Source organism: Solea senegalensis, linkage group LG21 (genome assembly GCF_019176455.1).
Source record: "Solea senegalensis isolate Sse05_10M linkage group LG21, IFAPA_SoseM_1, whole genome shotgun sequence".
Taxonomy (NCBI): Eukaryota; Metazoa; Chordata; class Actinopteri; order Pleuronectiformes; family Soleidae; genus Solea; species Solea senegalensis.
The window spans coordinates 16,911,867-16,933,171 of NC_058040.1; the positions used below are offsets into that span (position 1 = coordinate 16,911,867).

General features: G+C 41.4%; 1 protein-coding gene across 1 annotated transcript in view; it reads left to right on the forward strand.

Annotated features, from left to right (window-relative positions):
- The window catches only part of lpar1 (lysophosphatidic acid receptor 1), a 28,912-nt gene extending 15,240 nt beyond the window's left edge, over positions 1 to 13,672 (forward strand). Inside the window, exons 2-3 of the mRNA XM_044012884.1 lie at positions 654 to 1,409; positions 13,187 to 13,672. Of these exons, the coding sequence (XP_043868819.1) occupies positions 671 to 1,409; positions 13,187 to 13,518 (1,071 nt within the window). The 5' untranslated portion in view covers positions 654 to 670 and the 3' untranslated portion in view covers positions 13,519 to 13,672. The remainder of the gene's footprint in view (positions 1 to 653; positions 1,410 to 13,186) is intronic.
- The last annotated feature ends 7,633 nt before the right edge of the window (positions 13,673 to 21,305 follow it).

The window sequence follows — 21,305 nt, forward strand, 5'->3', positions numbered from 1 at the left end:
CTCTTATCTGTTGCTTCTACTGCTTCTGAAACATAGTGCTGTGATTTAATCTTTCCCGGGCGGAGCTAACAGTGTGCTAACTGAGTTTAGCTAACTGAAAAGCTAACTGATGGTGTTTGTTGTCAAAATACAAACGCCACGTAACTATAGTAATGTAGACAACGATGGAAATGTTACATTGGTCTATATATATGCTATCAGAAATGAAAATACTCAATAACTTCACACATCATTGGTATAGTCATGATATACTACAGCTTTTACCTTGGAAAATGTGCTTTTTATTCAATAACTCACCTCTTATACAGTGTTTAGTCACCAAAGTAATTTCAAACATCAGTTTATCTCCTACTGGTCACAGTACGGCACTTAGTGGGAAAAATATGTTAGGTTGTGTTTTATTTTGGAGAATTTGCGTTGGCTTAGATTTAGTCACGTAATTTAACAGAACTTTAAATACCATCCAAATACCATAAAGAATGCATGAAGCTGAGAAGGGGTGAAGAACATGAAGGTTAAAAAACTACCTTAACCTCTGAGTACGTCACGCCATGTACACACAGATACCAGTGGATTACAGGGTAATAAAAAAAGTAAACAAAACTCACATACTCTGTATTTTAATGTTATGCATATTTATGTTCTACTTTCAGAGAGCAACACCACCACCATGGATGACGAACAGTGCTACTACAATGAGACCATCGCCTTCTTCTACAACCGCAGCGGCAAGTACCTCGCTACAGACTGGAATACTGTCAGCAGGCTGGTGATGGGCCTGGGCATCACCGTGTGCATCTTCATCATGCTCGCCAACCTTCTGGTGATGATCGCCATCTACGTCAACAGGAGGTTCCACTTCCCCATCTACTACCTGATGGCCAACCTGGCAGCTGCTGACTTCTTTGCTGGACTGGCCTACTTCTACTTGATGTTCAACACCGGGCCAAACACGCGGCGTCTGACTGTTTCCACGTGGCTGTTGCGCCAGGGCCTGATCGACACCAGCCTGACGGCATCCGTGGCCAACCTCCTCGCCATCGCCATCGAGCGCCACATCACTGTGTTCCGCATGCAGCTACACACACGCATGAGCAACCGGCGCGTGGTTGTGGTGATCGTTATAATCTGGACCATGTCCATAGTCATGGGTGCCATCCCCAGTGTGGGCTGGAACTGTATCTGCAGTCTAAGGTCTTGCTCCAACATGGCGCCACTGTACAGCAACTCATACCTGGTCTTCTGGGCAGTGTTTAACTTGGTGACTTTTGTTGTCATGGTGACGCTGTATGCGCACATCTTTGTGTATGTGCGGCAGAGGACCATGAGGATGTCGCGGCACAGCTCTGGACCTCGACGCAACCGAGATACAATGATGTCTCTGCTGAAAACCGTGGTGATTGTTTTGGGTAAGTGTCTATGGCTCTCTATTTTTTTATATTTAAACTACAGTTTATTAACATTTTTCTTAGCAATCCATTGCAAATCCACCTCTGACTGTTTGTTACTAGACAACCCATGTGTCTGTGTGACCCGTGAATCCGATGACCTCAGTGGGAGAACAATGAATCTCTTGAGTCCGTGCACTGCGTCTGCCTAGCACGACTGCGAGCCTGACACACATCATCTTAGCCAGCCCTCGTCTGTACAAACTACATCAATTTACAATGTGTGTACATTCAGGGGCCGATTGGTATTTAATGTGTTTCGTAGCTATTCATTGTCGCACCATAGCTTTTCTGTTGAGCTTAGTTCAGCTGCAAAGGTGGGATACATAGAAGGATTGATGTCATAGCACTTAAATATGTCGTATTATGCAGTGTGATGGATAAAAGTAGATTCAGACTCATTGAGTTGATGTTATTAAGTTACTCATTGTTAGTAACTGGCTCAATTTGAACTGCAACCACAGTCTTTTACTGTGATTCTTAAAGGAAAAATGTCATCTCCTGCAAATTGTCAGTCTTGAAAATAAACCTTTATTTGGTGGAAAATCACGTAACCCTCTTATGAGCGTCATGATAATCAGGCCGTCTGGATTTAGTTTGATTTTATGGCTGTAGTATTGTCAAAATTTGAGTGAGTTTTTATATCTGGCCTTTATTCAGCCATGCAGGAATTACAGTACAGAGAAGCTGACGTCACAAACCAACCTGTCCTCCAACTGAAACGTACATATAGGTCATTTTTTCAACCCCTGAAAACGTACATATAGCCTTTATTGCCTGAATGCAATGTAAAGGTATGTTTTTACTAGTATTTTCCAACTTGAATATGCACAGATGAGGGTAGGGTTAGGGCAAAAAAGACAGGGTTAGGTAGTACAAATTAAAAAAATATTAAAAAGGTGGTATAGTTAGGTGCTGACAGCAGCGAAGCTACTAGATACCGCGTCTAAGGCGGAAGTGGTTGCTGTTATGTATACAACCGCTAGGGGGCGCTGGTTTTGAAAACGTAAACATAGGTCGTAATTCCTGCATACGACCTATATGTACGTTACATTGGAGGACAGTCTGTCACAAACGCGTGACGCACTGGTGAAGCTCGTTTGGGATTCACCAGGTCGTTCTACAGAAGTCCTGATGTTCTACCGGAATGACGAGTACATGAGCGCAGAGCTTTCCAGTATCAGACAGATCCCCAGGCCATAGTTTTTGAATTTTCTAGCTATCAGAAACAGTCTAGGAGTTACGGTAATAAAAGGTCAGAGCAACATGTCTTGGCTTTGTCATGCTTTTACACTACTGTATAGTACAGTGTGGGAATATTATGTAGTATGTAGTGTGTGTTGCGGTGACAGAGCTCTGTGATGAATCAGCGCCTGGGTTTTTCAGTGTGTCTCAGACACAGTCTGACAGTTTTATGTCACAGCGTCCAGTAGAGATATGTTCCCCACTTCACAAGTCTCCAGGCCTCTTCTGTGGTATGTACAGTAGTGTATTTGAAGAACAGTAGCAGACCAACTTGTGTAAACTGGAGTGTGAATTGTGGGAAAAGGACTTCTTTGTGCCTGGAAGCAGGATGTGTCGGTCCCAGACAAAACATAGCTAGGGATTCTGTGGAGTTGTCCTCCAGCGCGCTGCGTAATCTCATCCTGTTGCTTCTGTTGTCTTTACGCCGCAGCTTAATTTAAAGCAGTGGACAGCAGAATGTGCTCCACGTGAACGCATTCGGTACATTATCTGCTGCCTGGAGATGTTCTTGTTTGTTTCTGTGTAACCTGTCTCGCGCAAGCACGGCCGCCCGTCATCTGCAGGCTCTTCTTTGATGGAGTAGAGGTGAACGACCGTCATTAACCACGCCACTGTTAGGTTGAGTGTAAATTGGAGAGTCCAGCTGTGTCGTTGCGACTGTTCCTGCCATGTTGTCTTCACATAAAAAAATCAGGATTCCCCCCCCAAAAAAACGTCCCATCAGTTTCAGAATATCAGGATCTGGCCTGGCTTGTGATCACAGACATGGTTGTGTAACCATTTCCAAATGTTTTCAAAAAAGAGTGATACATGTGAACTGCTGTGTACTTGCTTTGTTTTAATCGTTACCATTCAAGAACATGATCAAAACCAAAGATGCAGCAGTAGAAGGACACAGGCAGTGATGCTTAAACATTACTATCTTCCTTGTTCAGCACAGGGTTTTTCTCACTGCAAGTTCCCTCGCTCCAACACACCTGATTCTAATCAATGTGTCGTTAATCAGGCTTCTGCAGAGCTTGCTGACGACCATCTGAATCAGGTGTGTTGGAGCAGGAAAACCTATAAAACATGCAGGGCACTGGTTTAGGACAGTGACTGACGCATGAGCAAGGGTTATAGGGGATATATACACGATATAAACATGGATGGTGTCATTTTCTGTCTTGTTTGCACTGTGGGTTCAGTTTGATGATCAGTTTGAGACAGAAAGCTTCTATTTCAGTGGAATGTGGCTCAGTTGAGCTAAAAAAGCTGTTTTTGCCTCTGGTAAGAGCAGTATTGCCTTTATTTGCAACATACTGTATATCATTGTTATTAATTTATTTTTTATTTTTTTAAATTTGTGAACAAAAAGCAAAAAAAAAAGAAAAAATCACTAGTTTGGTTTTATTGAATCCAGACCCATACTGGGAAAACACGTCTTTTGAAAGAGGGTGTAATTTGTTTTGGTTCAGACAGGAATCCACCGCTGTTTCTGAATGAGGTCATTTTTTTTTAAGCACCGAGGAGGTCAACGAACGCCACATTTCTCTGTTGCACTGATGGAAAGGAAGTATTTGTTCTGGTTAGATGTACTACACAATCTCTTATTCACGTCTCTCCGACACTTCTTCCCCCGTTGATTTAGAGAAAAACTCCCTGTTCCTGTGTTTCTCTGGACGGCACGAATCAAAAACAGCCATGAGACACTCGGTGTCCATGGGAGTTGGAGCTGCCATTGACTCGTGATTGTCTTCGTCTTCTTCAGGGAAGGTTAAGATGAGTTCAGCCTTTGCCGTTTGACCATAAAGTACATCCCCAAAGCAGTACCCATTCCAGCTTCTCCCATCTGCTGACCAGATGATCATAAATGGTCCCCTGCTGCCGAGTGTCCTCTCCACTTGTCCTTCTCAGGATGCTGTAAAACCAGCTACGGATGATTTCTTCTCAGAAGGACAGGATGGGAAGGTTAAAGTTACGCACACTTTCACGCACATACACATTCATGGGCAAAGTGCGTGTGCTCACATTGGCTGGCGACCAGTCACACGAATCCCCAGGCAGAGTGGAGGACAGTAGGACACAGCGTTGGCTCCATTCACAATCTGATGGGAAAAAATTAACCAGGATCTGGCTTCTCAAAACAAAACACACACACACACACACACACACATGGAAACACCATTTAAATAAACATTCTCATTCTCACGCATTTGAGGAGGCACAAAAATGACACCTGATGCCAAGTTTTGAATGAATTTGGAAACATTCACAGAGTATAGTGTGTAAATAAAACAATATAAGGTAATGAAACCTTAAAAATATCACTACTGAGAGCAGAATTTAGTACTAACAGCCGCTGTCAGACCTTTATCAGCACTCTTACACCAAGCAACCACCACTTTGTGCGGTAAAACCATTAGTAATTTAATAAAACTTGCACTTAAATGTACAGTAGGGGTGATTAATGATTCCGTGATAACCTTTGGGAACTTTGACTAATCGCAGCAGGGTGCGGTCCAGAGAGTGACAGGAGACTTTGTCCAATCATAGGACAGTTCAGGGAGACAACAGGTGCTCCTATTGGCTATTCACCTACACCTATTCTGCATACAGGTCCTACCAGAGGCAGCAACCATGCTACACCACCTGAGTAGAAGTGTTTCAGAGACAAAGACATTGATTTGTGTATAAAACACATAGTGTATAAAATACTGATTCTGTCCCAAAAGTACACGCCACTATATATGAGGCTTGTACCAGAATTAGAGGTGAAAAATACAGTTTAAACATCAGTGCTTGGACGGTCTCGCTATAGCTTCCGGCCTCTTGTGCCTCTCCGCTCAAAAATCAATTTGAATGACACGAACAGAGATTCTCCCCATCAGTCCTCTGTGGGACAAATTAGCCATGACCCTCGTGTGTGTGTGTGTGTGTGTGGGTCAGGTGTTGGCTCATGTTTGGGGCCCTCTGTGAATGAACTGATTATCTTAAAGCCTGCGGTGTCGTATGGGATCGCATCATCAGACAGTGAGGAGCGCCAAGACATACCATCGCCGGAACACATGGGAACAGATGGCAGGATACTGACTCATACACATCTCTGTGGAGTACAGTGTTAGAATCTGTACATGGTATGAAGTGATCGCTACTTACACTGGCAGAATTCATCGTCAGGTTCCTATCGCTCCGTCTTGGGATCTTTGGTGATCCGGTAAAAGCAGGTTTGCTTCATATTCAGGGAGAGAACACTATCTGGAATCAATACTGCCAGTTATTTACATCTATGGATTTAAACAGCTGAACTGTAACAGAAATAATCAAGAGATAAGTGAGGTGAATCAGGGCGAAAGCATGACCGTTATGCATCTTCTAACATCACCTGTTTTCTTTAAGTGTGTGTGTGTGTGTGTGCAAGACCTTTCTAATCACTGAAACACTCACAGTGGCGACATCTGTCCTAATGAATCCGCCTCAGCTGCGTCAGTTGGTACTTTCTGGCATCGTCGTCTTCCTCAAACGTGTTTTATTGGATCGTTGAAATGTCTCCAGAGTGGACCATCGAAAAGACGCTTTTACCAAAGGCCTTTACACGTGAGATTTTGTGATTTATTGGCACAGTCATATCTATATTTTGAACTTGTATCCAGACTCTTTGTCTAAGTCTTGCTTCTGACTGGTTCACATCAAGCTATGAGCAGATGGTGTGACACTGACAATATTCTGGGACTTTTATTCCTCCTCCTTAGAACAGCGCTTTCAGTACAATAAACTTAAATATAATCAAATATTGTTCTGATCAAGTCTCCAAGAAATTCCGTGTATGTTTCAGTACCTTGCTTTTACTTGTTTTGTGATTCTTAGGAGTGATATTATTTTTAATGAATAGTTCACGTGTCCTAAAACAGAACGAGTATTAACTCTCATTGATCTACGCCGAAAAACCAGAATCAGCGAAAACGTGCCAGAGACTTTTTGTTGTCAGAACACATCTGCAGTCATGAGTAGAAATAACAGAGTCAGATGGCATCAAAAAGCCATACGCAAACAATTCTGAAAGCAAAACAGTTGCAGGAAATGACCGGACCAGGATCAGTTTGAAGTTGAATCAAATAAAACAGAGAGGCCAAAGTGCTGCTTTGGATCAGATGCAGTTTGTTTTTTCCTTTTATTAGTATTTGACGGTGACTGGCACGACTGTGACAAACTGTGTTATTCCCAAGTACACTTCCTATTGTGCATTGTTTTTCATTTTATGTCCCATAAAACCACAGTGGCAAAAGAAGAGATAAGTACTGTCAGTTTGAAACCTTGAAAACCTGCAGACCAAATACTTTGGAGATAAATTAGTGTCTTATTGCGCTAAGAGAACGGAGGACATCTCATTATTTCCATTTCAAGGAACTCACTGTACTTCCAGTCAAAAGTGTTTTCTACAACCATTAGATCACCGTGACCCTGGCAACACAGGCCCTCTTTATTAATTACTGTAAACACTCAAGCGACTGAATGTGAACTTTTATCTAATATTCACTCTGTGTGTGAGGGAGAAGGAGCCATTACAGAGACACGCTGCATAATGCTTTCTGACTGCTCACTTATTTTAGTGGGATCTTGGTCACGACCACAGTTGATGGTTGTGTTAGGAAGCGATGGGAGCGAGGCGTGACCACATGCAGTGCTGTAGTCTATATCTGATGAGGCAGTTATGCGCCCACCACAAAAGGGACAGGATTTCCATATAGAACCACACTCAGAAATGTGCAAGAATATGCATCAACACCGTTTTTTTGCACAGAACTTGCACTCTAGCAGTTTGTTTTTGCAAATAAAATGTGGGTATTTTCAATACATATCTAGTTAAATATAATGAAATCCATCATGTGCACATTGTTTTTGGAGGTTACTGCACTGGTGCTGTTTTCAGTGTGTCTTTTTCTGTATTATGGGGTTAGAGTGGGGCGGGGCTTGTCATGCCAGGCCACATCTTACATCAGTTATAAGCAAATAATAATGTATTTTGCTTTTCCATTAGCAAAAGAACCTGGTGGGGTTCTTTTTTTTTTTTTAAGTACTTGCTTCTACGCAAGCTGAGCCAATACTAAAATGCGATGTCGACAGATGTCCGACACAAGAATCAAAGGGAACAATACCGAACTGTAAGTTAAAGTTAAAACAACTTAAAAATATGCCTAAATCAACAACATTTAGCAAAGGAAATGTCTAAAATCTCAATATTTAACAGCGGAGTCTGACGTATTTAGCGACAGCACTGTCGAACACGTTAAGTCGTATTTCAGTTCCGTAACTAATCTTTTTAACTGATTCTAATGATTCAACACACAGAAAATAACTTTTCTGTGTGCAGCGCTCGTCACTAGTGTGTTTGTGTCACGTATAAAATGACGTCACTACAGCCGCCCACGTTTAGGAGTTACCATAGTAATGGAAAACAAAGCGAGTCGAGCCGAGTAGAGCGAGAACTGTGTAATGGTGAAGCGTGTAGAGAATAAGGGAGGCACCAGGAAACCAGCAGGAGGAAAACATAGAGAGAGAGAGAGAGTCGTACTGTACGGGAGGATGAGAAAAGTCATTTAATACCGCGTGTTTGTTCATTCTTAAGGGCCCGGGAGAACCGCGCGTTAGTGGAAACCAAAGTCGGCATAAAGAGAGATAAGAGGAAGACGTGAGAATCCAAGATAGCAGAACATGGGGCTCGATAATGAGTTTAGCATGTCACTACATGTGGAACACATCAGTGCAGACTCAAAGGAGGTGTGAGACACAACTTTATCAGCATCGGGGAGTCAAGTGGTCATTTTGAAATTGTACCATGTTGACAAAGAAGTCGCTGAAGTTCAAACTGAGCGACAGAATGTGGAAGAAATGTGACTTTGGTCTCAGTATTTCACAGACTGCTGCTCCGCTGGGATTTTCACACATTTTCCAACCACTTCTAGCTCTTTGCAGAGAATGGAGTATCAGTTCTCTGGGTTGAAATGCCTTGTTGATGCTAGAGGTCAGAGGAGAATGACCAGAGTGGTTTCAAATGACATTTTATCCCAAGAATCCCAAACCCTTTTTTCATGATAACGTTTTTGGTCCAGCCTTAGTGGCAACTACTGCTTGTTCAAACAACACATTGTGATGTAAAGGTTTTGGGTATTGGGGTTTGTAGTGCAAGTGTGACTTTAGTATGACCTTCTTATAGCACGGTAACACCTCTTATAGAGGAGGTTGAGTCTGATTCTTGTCCTGTAAACCCTGTTACTGGCCCACACCCACGTAGCACTGGAGCCATTTTGTTATTTAAAATGTTTTCTGACTTTAATTTTGGCCGTTCCACTTTAAGGATAATTTGTGCCTACGACGAGGGGCTACTGCTGTCATGAATATGGAAATAATTGGGTGGGCCTCAGCTCTGAGAGAAATGGTTGATAGCTAATGTGACACAATACATTAAGGCTATAAAAATGGCTGCCATGATATTCACTCTTGTGCATGTTTCAAATCTCTGCGAGTTGTTTTCCAAATATCTGGCATTCAATGGCAGCCTGAAATGCAGGCAATCAGAAAAACATGTTAGCTCTAGTCAAAGGGCTAAACACGCAGGACCACCAGCGTGATCCTTTAAGCCATTCAACCTCATATTTATGCAATTCTCTGCCGGCACCACATGTGACTGTGAGGACAATAGAACAAGCTGCTGTCGTTCGGAGAAGAATATCTGCGTCAGTAACACTGGAAAACAATGTCAGCGCCCTGATGATGACAAATTGATGAAACGTGAAACGTCAGCCATTAGAGGAAAGTCCTTCCTGGCGGATATGAAGCTAGATGAGGAAAGGAATCCTTGTTTCACAACCCGATGGGGGTCGGTGGTGAGCAGAGGCAGAAAAAAACCACCTCGAAATCCTTGCTCTCACTGTTTGATTGCAGTCGTGAGTGTTGGGCCAAGCTTGTCAGGAAGGGTTGGACCGTTTTGTGAGTGCTTCCATCGACGCAAACAGTCCAACTGTTGTGTTCAAGTGCTCCTCCAGCTGTGTTTTTTTGCCATGTGCAATTATGCAAGTGAGCGCTTGCGTGCGCACATGTGAGTGTTTATCCACGTCTACCCTCAGTTTTTGTGTTTGTGTGTTTGTGGGAGTGCGGGGTTCAGTGCCACAGTCTGGTCTCAATTATTTCCTCGTGTTTGTTCCCAGAGTGTTCCCACTCTCAAGGAAGCGCATTTCCTCACGAAAATGATTGTGTGACAAAACACAAAAGAACTCACTTGTTTGATTGTCCTTATCAAAAATATATGGATTCAAAATATGATTTCCTTGTAAGAAATGATTTAAGTAACAACATTTGATGTAAAAATGGTAATTATTTCATCATTAGGACCTTGTATTTTGATTGTCAAAAGTTGTGAAGGGTACCAAACTAACTGATCTGGAAGGTCCCACTAAAAATACAGTATTATTGGGTCATGTTCTTTGTCTTTGGTGAATTAAGTGGTGGGCTACACTCAGTATGTTTAAATGCACAGTCAATTCATGCTTTGGCCGTAGTCAGACTAAGACAGGCAATCGGACAACTTCTGACGTCTGACTCCACCTCTGTAAACGGATTGAATCAGTTTCTTGTTGCCTTATGCCTGTACGTCGTCTCCTTCTACTTCTGTGTCAAAGATGTGTCCAACTCTCATCTGACTAAGTATATACATGCAGGAGTAATCAGACTATGAATAGCTTTATCCAGATATGTTAGTCCGACTAAGACTAGCTCGATTTTAGTCGGACTAACGTGTTTTAAGAAAACCAAACTATTGTCTTAGTCCGACTAAAATTTAACAGCACATTACCAGTGTCTGGTATGATTTCTTGCTGTTTTTACTGCTGATATAGTAAACAACATCTGGCCTACACACCCTACAGTGGAAATGCAAGCCAGATTAAAGTTTACTGTTACAGACGTGCACTCGATACTTAGTGAAAACACAGCTTTTTTCCCTACTCTCAACAAGGTTGAATCTGAGTACACATCTTAGAATTATAGTTGATTAATCAAGAAACACAATGTGTAATAATGTGGGACATTCCAGCGCCCATACATCAGCTCTTACTACTGTGTTTCCTAATTCAATCAAGCACTGAAAAGTGTCAAAATAGCTTTCCGTACATTTCTAGTCTCAAACTCCCAGACCTCTGTAGGAGGGAGCCTTGCTGTTTACTTTCTCTCTCTAAATTTTCCAATTTCTTTTCCTGTCTCATTTGCCACATTTCCATGTGACATATTTGTGAGGTGACACGGCAAATAGTTTGACGTGAAAAGTAGAACAAGAGAAAGCATTTACAGGCCGTTCAGTGTCAGTACACGTTCCTCTCTCACAAGGTGAACTCCCGAATCTGTAATCGTGTCCAGATCACTGTCAAAATCTAATCTCTACTTTCATGGGCTACATTCTACATCCCCAGAAAATGTAATCTAAGTCTGTCTTTTACTGCTGCTCACAGTCAGAGAAACTCAAAGGTCAATGACTCGTTTCTTCCATAAACAAAAACACAAGTTTACCCTCTGTGAACCTGGTTTGGACTCTTAATGCTGCTCCGTGTTATCTTAGTAAACTGGCGTCAACGTAAAGAGGTCATTTTGAGATGAAGGGTGTAACTCACGCAACTATATATCCCAGGATTCAGAGAGGAAATGAAAGAATCCGACAGGGGAAACCTCTCAGGTCATAGTATCGCACAAAGACCATTTTATTCCTGATTCCTGTGGGAAGACTTGGACAAAATGGCATTTCATGCACATTTCAAACAGAGCTGGATGAATCGTAAAGAAGCACTTAATGATCCCGACACTCAGCTGAACTTATATAAAGATAAAGATTGGGCTTCAGTTGTTATTCTGACATGGTTTGTGTCAAAAGTGAGATAAGAAAACTGTTTTTTTTGTTTTTTTTTGTGGCGTCCATAGAAGAAACAAGTTACACTGAGAGACAAATAGTTTGGATATTTCTTCTCTGCTGGGTTGCAAAGTGTCTGAAAAATGTATCTGAACCCTGGAGAGTCGTCCTGCATAGCTGGTAAGTGAGGTCAGCACAACACAAACAGATAACATGCCGGCCTGTCACTACCGTCTCTGCTCATCTCATTTCTCTTCCAGACGGAAGTTTACTGTCGTGCATTTGTTTCAGCGTTAGGATGAGTAGCATCTGTGGAAGCGTGAACCTGACGTTTATGAGCGATGACCACCCTTCCCCGCTGTGTTAACACACTTCCATGTAATCTCATTGGGAAAGATAGTGTTGCATCAGATGGGGTCAGGTAGATCATTTCTGTTTCTCATTAAGAGACGGATGATTGTTCTCTGAAACTGGCCTTTATAACTTTCAAAGGTTTAAGGGTCTGTCTTGGTTTGCAAATCTAATTTCAACATGAATTACATGAAGACATACTCTGAATTAATTATGACATATCTGTCTAACAGGGACAAGTCAAATCACACAATAAATGCAGCTATTTTATCCAAGGGGAGGAGATAAAACATGTCATTTTCCTTAATAACGCTTTTACAAAAGTTCAATATACAACGTATAGGCATTATATTTGTGCTAACGCACTTAATTTACATGTATAATTACAACAAAATAAAACTTGTCTGGTTTCCGTAGCGTTGCAATAAGACTTTTATATGTACTTCAGACTGAACGGCCTTCACATGGGCCGCCATTTTGTGCCGCCGTGTTTCTGTCGGAAGCCATGGAATAGATGTTACTAATTCAACGAGGTTTTGTTTTGTCTTTTTAAGACCGCCGTTCTTCAACTTTTAGGAGGCGTTTGTCGCTAAGATAATCCACATAAACACATTTCACCTGACCAGATATATTCCTGCTCATTTAAAATCATGTAGACAGACAGGCTGTTGCACCGGAAGTAAACTGTGTTCACTGAGATCATATATTGTTGTGAAGGTACTGTAAATGGGAGGTGTATTGATTTTTTTTCTTGATACACACAGTAAATTGCAGGTAATGGATTGGAATTGAAGTGTTTTATGGTTCCCGGGGCTCCCTAGCCGGTAACCTCATGCAGCCACAACAAAAACACTCTCGTAGATTGTGCTCAAAGTGGTGTGGTTGTTTTTGTTCTGTAGATGGACAGTGGTGTGGTTGTGAAGTGATGGCATTGTGGCAGTAGAGTGACTTTGGTTTTGTGTCAGAAAAACTCAAATTGCACTCAGCAGAGTGCAAACCCCCCCGAAAACAACCACTTTTTCCATAAAAGTCTAGACGATCAAGCAAACCACCAATGGACTTTCTGATTCTCACATTAAACCAATAAAGAGAATACTGGAAAAATACATTGTTATGCACACATGATTTTCTGATAAGGTCTTACTGCACATAAACAATGTATTATGAAGACTTAGTGTCATCTGATTAATCTGTGTTAATTGAGCATAGATGTAGGCTTTGTATCATAAATCTGTCATTTTAAGTATTTTTTTGTCCTCTGTCTCCTCAGGCGCGTTCATCATCTGCTGGACGCCCGGCCTGGTCATCCTCCTCCTTGACGTCTTCTGCGCCAACTGTAACGTCCTCACCTACGAGAAGTTCTTCCTCCTCCTCGCCGAGTTCAACTCGGCCATGAACCCCATCATCTACTCCTACCGAGACAAGGAGATGAGCGCCACCTTCCGGCAGATCCTGTGCTGCCAGCGGCAGGAGAACGTCAACGGCACGGCGGCGGAGGGGTCCGACCGGTCGGCGTCGTCCATCAACCACACGGTGCTGAGCGGCAGTGGCACGCAGCACCACCACCACCACCACCATCACAACGAACACTCGGTAGTATAAAGCAGAGCTGGACGTCATGGGGGTTAATCCGACTGCTTACAGGGGGTTAATCTTTCGTGGAAACAGTGACTGGTAATCGGAGGTATTGAAGGTCAAGAGGGAACTACAGAGGTGATAAAAGTCGGAATGAAGGAGCGGTATAGATGAAGTTTGATGATGATGAAGAAGAAGAAGAAGGAGGGCAACTATGAAGAAAGATGCAAAGGGACTATCTCTGTGTTGGAGAAAGAGCACAAAGGGCTAGTCTGATCTTCAAGGACTCTGATAGGCTGTTAGTATTTTTTTTGTTATTTTCTGTCTGCATTAAATGTGCTGTTACGGGCAATGCTGATATGAACTATTTAAAAGTAATCTGTGAAATGAAGGTAATGCCAGTATAACGCACCGCCCGCCCCCCTCCCCAAGTCCTTTCCAACGTTAATTCTTATTTTAGGCCAGAACCCAGATTTGGAAAAAGATTTAAATTTAAAATACCAACTGCCATTTTTAGAAACTTAGAAACTATAGACACCAAAAGTGGCAAATGAATTCATAATCCAGCCAGTGATTACGAGAGGAACGAATATGTACATGTTTGACATGCTTAGCGACTTATCAAAAATGACTGTTGTGGAAGAGGCATCGTCAGTGGACTAAATACTGTATTACAGGGATTCAGCATTCCGTCACTTTGTGAATTATGTCCTATCAGCTTCTTCTTAAACATATGAATTCTCCGGGATCTGAGAGAGAAACCCCGAGTTGTTTACTCTCTCGAAGGAATTCAAGACAAGTTGTACCAGGGATCTGACCAGACTGAGGAGTGAAAGAAGGAGGAGGATGTTTGCAGTTCTTTCAAGCAGGCAGTGTTATGTGGAGACAAGGTGAAGGTCATAGCTGGTGAGTGCTAACAGACTCCCGAGTATGACATGAAATGCGCTGAGTTGTTTTCCTTTCGCGGTTTTATCGAGGGTCTCTGTGTCCGTGAGGCTGACGTGGAAAGAAAAGGAGGGAGGATAGTAGTTTTATGATGTCAAATTTAGTTCTTTAATTTCAAGCAAATATCTAAAAATCCAAAAAGTAAATGTTGGCAGACTTCAAATAACTATCTCTGAATAAGCGTAGAACTGCCTTAAAATGAATGAAATTGTTTGGGTTTTCACAGCTTTATAAAAAGCCATTTTACATACTTTAGGCGTACTTATGGCGGCTGCCATCCTGTGCCGCCATGTTCCTACGGCAATCGCAACGGACAAACTAGCCTGAGTGCGTTTCAAGTGGTGACTCTTTCCTTGCTGTTACGCAAATGCCACTGTAGTTTCCCGATGTGCAACGTGTGTTGCAATCTGCAGTCTCACCAGTAGATGTCACTAATTCATACACACTTAAAATACTGTATATGAGTTCAAACGCAGCAGGCAGAGCCAAAGAAAAGACCAGAATTGATGAAATCAATTTTTACTATTTTTTGGGGCAAATTTGTTGAGGTACTTTTTTTCATCATTCAGAATAAACCGTGTTTTCTTTATGTCACAAAAGCAGATGGTTTTGGGGAGGATATGATAATGTTGATGTTTACTTTAACATCTTTATAAAGTGTTTACCCCAGTCGTGATTCATAGATCTGCTGACGACGATGACGTATTACAGTTTACTCATATGTTAACACTCAGAAGCCTTTAGGGTGTTTTCTTAATGAATGCACTTGGTGAGTAGGGAGCCAGAGTTGAGCCAGTGCCACAGTGAATGTGGCGTTACATTATTTTCCTGACGTCTGCCATTGGCTCGTGGGTTCTTTTCCAGCTGCAGGTCAAATTTGCGATTTGATGACGCGAAGTGTTAAAGAAAAGAAAAAAAGAAAAAAAAAAGCAACTGCCAGCTGGATGTTTTGTCGTGACTTAAATCAAAACATTTTTGGCCAGAATTCACAGACACAGCTTCCACCAGCTGACAGCCCAGGGTGAGAATCAAAGCCAAAACTTCAGTCCAATGTTTTACTGGAAGCAAGATGTTTGTCAGGGACTGAAACCACAGCGCTAACATGAAGTCAGTTGGCATTCTTAATTGTCAAAGTTGCGCAACATTCTATGGAAACAATCATCAGTTGTTTTTTTTCTAGCTGCAGGAGTGCCACTTTTTTGTTTTAATTTAACTTAAACTCAACCATCAGTATTTGACATTCACTGTCACCATTTTTTTCTAACCACATATTGATTCAGGTTATATATCAAACCAACTAAACTTTCTGTCTGTGTGTGTCTGTTGTTTACCAGTGAGTCGCTCTTTGTATACCATTGTAAGTATATGTGTACAGTATGTGTGTGTGTGTGTGTGTGTGTGTATATAAAATATATTATTCAAAGTTAATCACCAAAGGGAAAATGTTTTTGTGTCTGTAAATGTGTAACTGTCATACTCTGTCCAGATGTACTGTAGGATTCTGTTTATTTTGTGGTTTTTGTTGTGAGCTTTTTTTTTGTATTACGAACCTAATTAATGAATTTCTCGTAGAATTATTAACTTGTTTGTGACCCAGAACTAAATATCTATGTGTGCAGTGCCTTCCCAAGAGGATTGTAACACCAGCTGAATATGAATAGGGATTTAGCGCCCTCTCTGGTTGATGTCAACATTGTTAAATAGAGCGGCCTAACCGCGAGCGTCTACTCTAGCGGTTCTAGCTGCAAGTAGGTGAACAACCACAAACGGCAACATTAAAAACGTAATATCAAGGGAAACATTATTGACAAATCACCATAGCTATTTAAATAAAAATTCCCAAACCAATCTTTTCTGTTGCTCAGTGGATTTTGGGATATGTTGGACAGTTGGACATACATTTGTCTGAGCCCCAAAATTGGGACAGACCTTGTCCTTGTGATGCATTTTAACACCTTCTGACATTGAGATGCAGCCTACAAAGGCTGAAATGCGAGGCAGTCTTAGTGTCCTCGCAAGGTGATGAATTCGACCACTAGACGTCAGCAATTCAAAGATTTTCAGTTGGTGTTATGATCCTCTATTTAGTGTGTTTGTTCCTAACACCATTATCCTACATTTGCCTTAAAAGTATAACAAACATGTTTTCACCACGATGCAGGATTATTTTTAATATAACAAAGGTACACAACACAGCCTCAGAAGTAGTACATACTGTATTATGGGTCAGAAAACACCCACAACAACCATTGTTGTTGGTTGTAACGCGACACCGATACCCCGTCAATGTTGTGTGTTGTAAGTGTGTGTACATTCACTGTCAACTCACATCACAGAATATATTATGGTGTAGTATGAGGACTGTTCTTCTGAGTTTTGGGCCTGAAATAGTTTCATCTTCCAGAGTAAAACATCATTTTGTACCAGTTGTTTGTAGAAAGTAATTGTGACACGTACTATCTATAACGTAGGGGCCAATATCAATGAATGTCCAGCCAGAGTCATAACATTTGATGTTCCAGCAACAATAAAAAACATGAGAAAAAGTCTAATTTGTTGTGTGTGTGTTTTTTTGTTGTGATAACTGGATTTGGTTTCCATGACATCCAAACAGGTCAAGTAAAAGGCAAGCACACAGGGTCACATGGTCTGTCCTGCTTGACCTAATAATAATCTGCCGACCTTGAGGATCTTGATTGTCAATGTGGTTGTGACAGGTAAATATCTAGCTCATGAGATTTATTTCTTACTAACTAGTCTTATATTTTCCTACCCTATCCATTCAGCCACAGTCCAGTCCAGTAGGTGGCAGTAATGCACATATAAGCTGGTTCGCTGACTGCCATTCGAATCCACAATCCACAGAAGAATAAACTACTATCTGTTCCCCGTATGCTATGTAGCATAAGCTACCTGCAAGTTACAACAGATGTTGTCCCTCAAAATTATTAAGTACTATATTGGATACTTCATAATTAAAGATTTAAGTGAAAATTAAAGCCTAAGGCCCTACCCACACGGAACAAACGTAAACCATCTTTTTCTATGTCGCTTTGAAAAGGTTCTCAGTAAATCTTCACAGGAAAATATCCAAAACTGTAGTACATATGCCAGGCCTGTACTTGGTGCTGTAGCACTGCTACGCTGCAACAGCACCAATGAAGCTGTGAATGCCAGAGAAAGACAGATGGGACGTTGACATCATCTGTATTGTTGTCTACACAAAAACGCAACAGTGGCGTTTTAAAATGTTGGCGGATTCACTTAGGCTTGTTTTCATGTGGACAGCCGCTAAACTTATTAGTATTTTGAATAAAAAAAAATATGACGCGCGTATGTCTTAGAACTAAACATTGACAGCATGGAAGACAAAACTGTCTGGCAACTGTCTGGAGGTGAGATGGAGTCTCTGTTAGTCCACAATGACAGTTCTGTCACAACTCCCTTAAATTCTACTATCATTTAAAAGACTGTTACAACAACAACGCCGCAGCAGAAACTCCCTTTAAACAAGACTCCATGCTACTGCTGCCTTCTGCTTCACAATTCCAGATTAGCAACGTGACAGGAGGGAGATTAATTGCTTACTACTAATGCACGAGCAGTGTGATATGAACCAGACACTGCGTTAAGGACTGTTGAGTAAAACTGTGTATGTTTAAACGCGTCTGTAAGAGTAGCCGGGGCCACTATATAGTATGTGTTTGTGTGTGACATGAATTAGCAACAGCCTTAGCAACAGCAGCCAAATGTTTTTATAGTGTGTGTGTTCTTGTATTTAATGCTTTGTGAGGACCGTATATAAACCATGGCGAGTGAGGACATTTTGGGGAAATGAGGACATTTTGACTGGTTCTCACAGCTTTATAGTGCTTTTAGGGTCAAAATTGGATGGTTAGGGTAAGGGGCTGGGAAATGCATTATTTCTATGAGGGTCCTCACTTTGAATGCTGCACAAACATGTGTGTGTTACCCCCTGAGAACCTTTTCTGGCACGGAGACCAAAACCTGGTCCTATTACGGCAGAACCTGTGTGTGTGAGAGTGGTGTTTATTGTTCCACAGCCTTCGAGTGTTAGCCTCCAGCTGACTGATATACGTCTCCACGTTTCCTGTTTCTCCCTAAACGGGCCAATCAGAGCCGCTGCAGCCGCACAGGAAGTTCCTCTGTGCCGTCGCTGATTGAGGGGGATGCCACATCTTCATCCCCACCACGGTCTGCTGACTGACAAAAACGCCCCCCACGGTCAAATGTCCCGCTTCATGTGTGGCAGATGGGTCACAGTCAATGATTTCAGTGGACACTATCAGCGGTCCTGTAGCCAGCCAAATTTATGACACATTGGAAAAGTCAACAAGACGTTAATAGTGGAGCTGCTGTAACGTGCCAAGACAGTCAGGAATCACAGCACTGTTCTACTGGAAGATAAATAAAAGTTGAACTACAGAAGCAAATCGCTGCCACGCCACGGATGATGAATGAATGAATGAATCATAATAGTATATAATAACATATAATAGCACGAGAAGTTCACGTTATTGCCCGATATTTGACACCAGTGCATGACGTGGAAAAAAATAAGTGCCAGTAATAGCATTATCCATATCTATCTTTCTTTAAATATTTAGTTTTTTGTTTTTTTTAAACTGGACTTTGCCAATTTAAGATTACCCTTAACATTTCCAACAATGATTTAAATTTCATGCTCACAGTCCATTTTATTCGGAGTTCTGTTATTATGCTGTCCTCCGGGACACAAATGTGGCAAAGAGTCAGTGAATGAAAAGGTTTTAAACTTGTTTAATAGATATTCTTCCTCTTTTGGCTTCTCCCTTTGGGGGTCGCCACAGCGGATCATCTACCTGATAGATAATGTTCATTTTTCAACAGTAAAGATTTTAATTCTTGACACTAGAAACTAACTTTAGACTCGGAAAGTGAACATCACATAGGAATTATTACTCTGGGGACAAATAAATTAACTAACTAACTAAGTAACTAACTTAACTTTAATAGATTCGGAAATCAGAATTTGTTAATTGGAATGTTTTATTAACAAACTATTGATGGTTAGTAAATAAAAGATGATTTAGCCATTATATTACTTCCCTACTACGAATTATTACAACACTGTTACTGTGCTGTAATGTCAATTTGTTAGCAAAGTGTTTTCATAGTATTATGTGCAATTTATTTACATTTTTCTGGCATGGCAACAACACACTTCCACTTTGAACATCCAACTTCTACTGGAACACCATCAAATGTCTCTGTCGTGAAAATACACTAAACCAAAGGAGATTATCATAACAAAACAGGAAGGGGATTTTCAGCAGAACCGCTTTGTTTGGAGAAGGGATAATCGGTTAATTCACTGTGAATGGGTATATGACTTACTGAGCTGTCTGCAGCTGCTTGTTTGATACATTTGAACCTTTCACAGACCGAGCGAATGGAAACATGGAGAAGGAACTGACGTACGAACACAGATAAGAAAGGAAACAGCAGGGATGTAAAGTGAGCAAAGAATGGACTGAGAAAACAGAGAAGGAGCCAGTGAAGAGTCTGAGTGGCACGCACATTCAGTATCAGTAAATAAACAGTGGATGCTGTGCTTGAATGACCAAATGACACATAACAAAACAGTGTCTGCACACCACCATTACTGAGCTGCTGTCCAAGACCAGCAAACAGAAAGAGGAAAAAGTTAAATGGCTGGAGTTAAAGATAAATAAATATGTGGCAAGAAGTCACAAATCAGACCTTAATAGCTGTTCTCAGTTCTAAATTTAAAGATTGTATTTGTGTTTTAAATTCTCTATCAAACTACTGATTAAATAAAGTGCAACGTGATTTTTTTATTGTCCCTTTTTCACCTGAACACCTGTCCCCGAAATGCTCCTGAAAACCACACTCATGCTAAAAATGTGACCCTGTTTGTTCTGCTGCACCCTGTCCACCCTCTGATCCCTCTAGTGGCCGGAGATGATACTGCAGCTTGCACACATGGTGCACTGTTGTTGGTGGGTGTGGTGGGTGTCAGTGCAGGCCTGTCATGGAACATGTTTGACAAAGGCCTGTAATTAAATTGAGTAAGAGGCGCTTGGAACAGATAGCAGCTGAGTGGCGGTCAAAGACACAGAGATGTACGATAGTCAAACACGACATACTGTATATATGTATATACATATACATACATATGGTTTTATATATATATATATATATATGTACCAGCATAGTTGATCTAGAAAACTCCTACTAAGCAGTTCTTTTTCTCTGTGCATCTCTGTCCATTCCTCAGTCCCAGTGTTTGGTTTAAACTGGCCTTCTAATAATACTGAGGAACTTTTAGTGCCCGTGTCATTTGCTGTGGTTGTGTTTGTGGATGTGGTTTTGTTTTACTGCCACTCCACACTCCTACCATGAAGCCACACAGGACACAGCAGCCTAGGTGGGGCGACTGCCTCCCACCTTCTTTTCTGAAGTTTGGGTAGTTGCTTATCATCAGATGCTAAACGATATATGGTTACCTTAGATATGTATGCACAGCTGATGATTTTAAAATAAACTTTTGTAAAGGGGATACATGTAAAATATGTACAACGGGGACTTTTACCGTTTAAAGAGCTTTAAAATGATCCTGATTCAAACGATTGAAGGTGTGGATTCATCCAACTTTATGCTTTATTTTTACTAACATTTATCTTATTTGGTTGATTTTGGTAGAGATTGAGAGTGAGTCCACATTAGAGACGACAGGGTGACAATAATGTGAGTGAAAAAAACACAATATACTTTAAATATCCACCAACAAATTGCAGGAGAGTGTTGGCTGACCTCGGCTGACCTTATCCACAACAGCATCGACT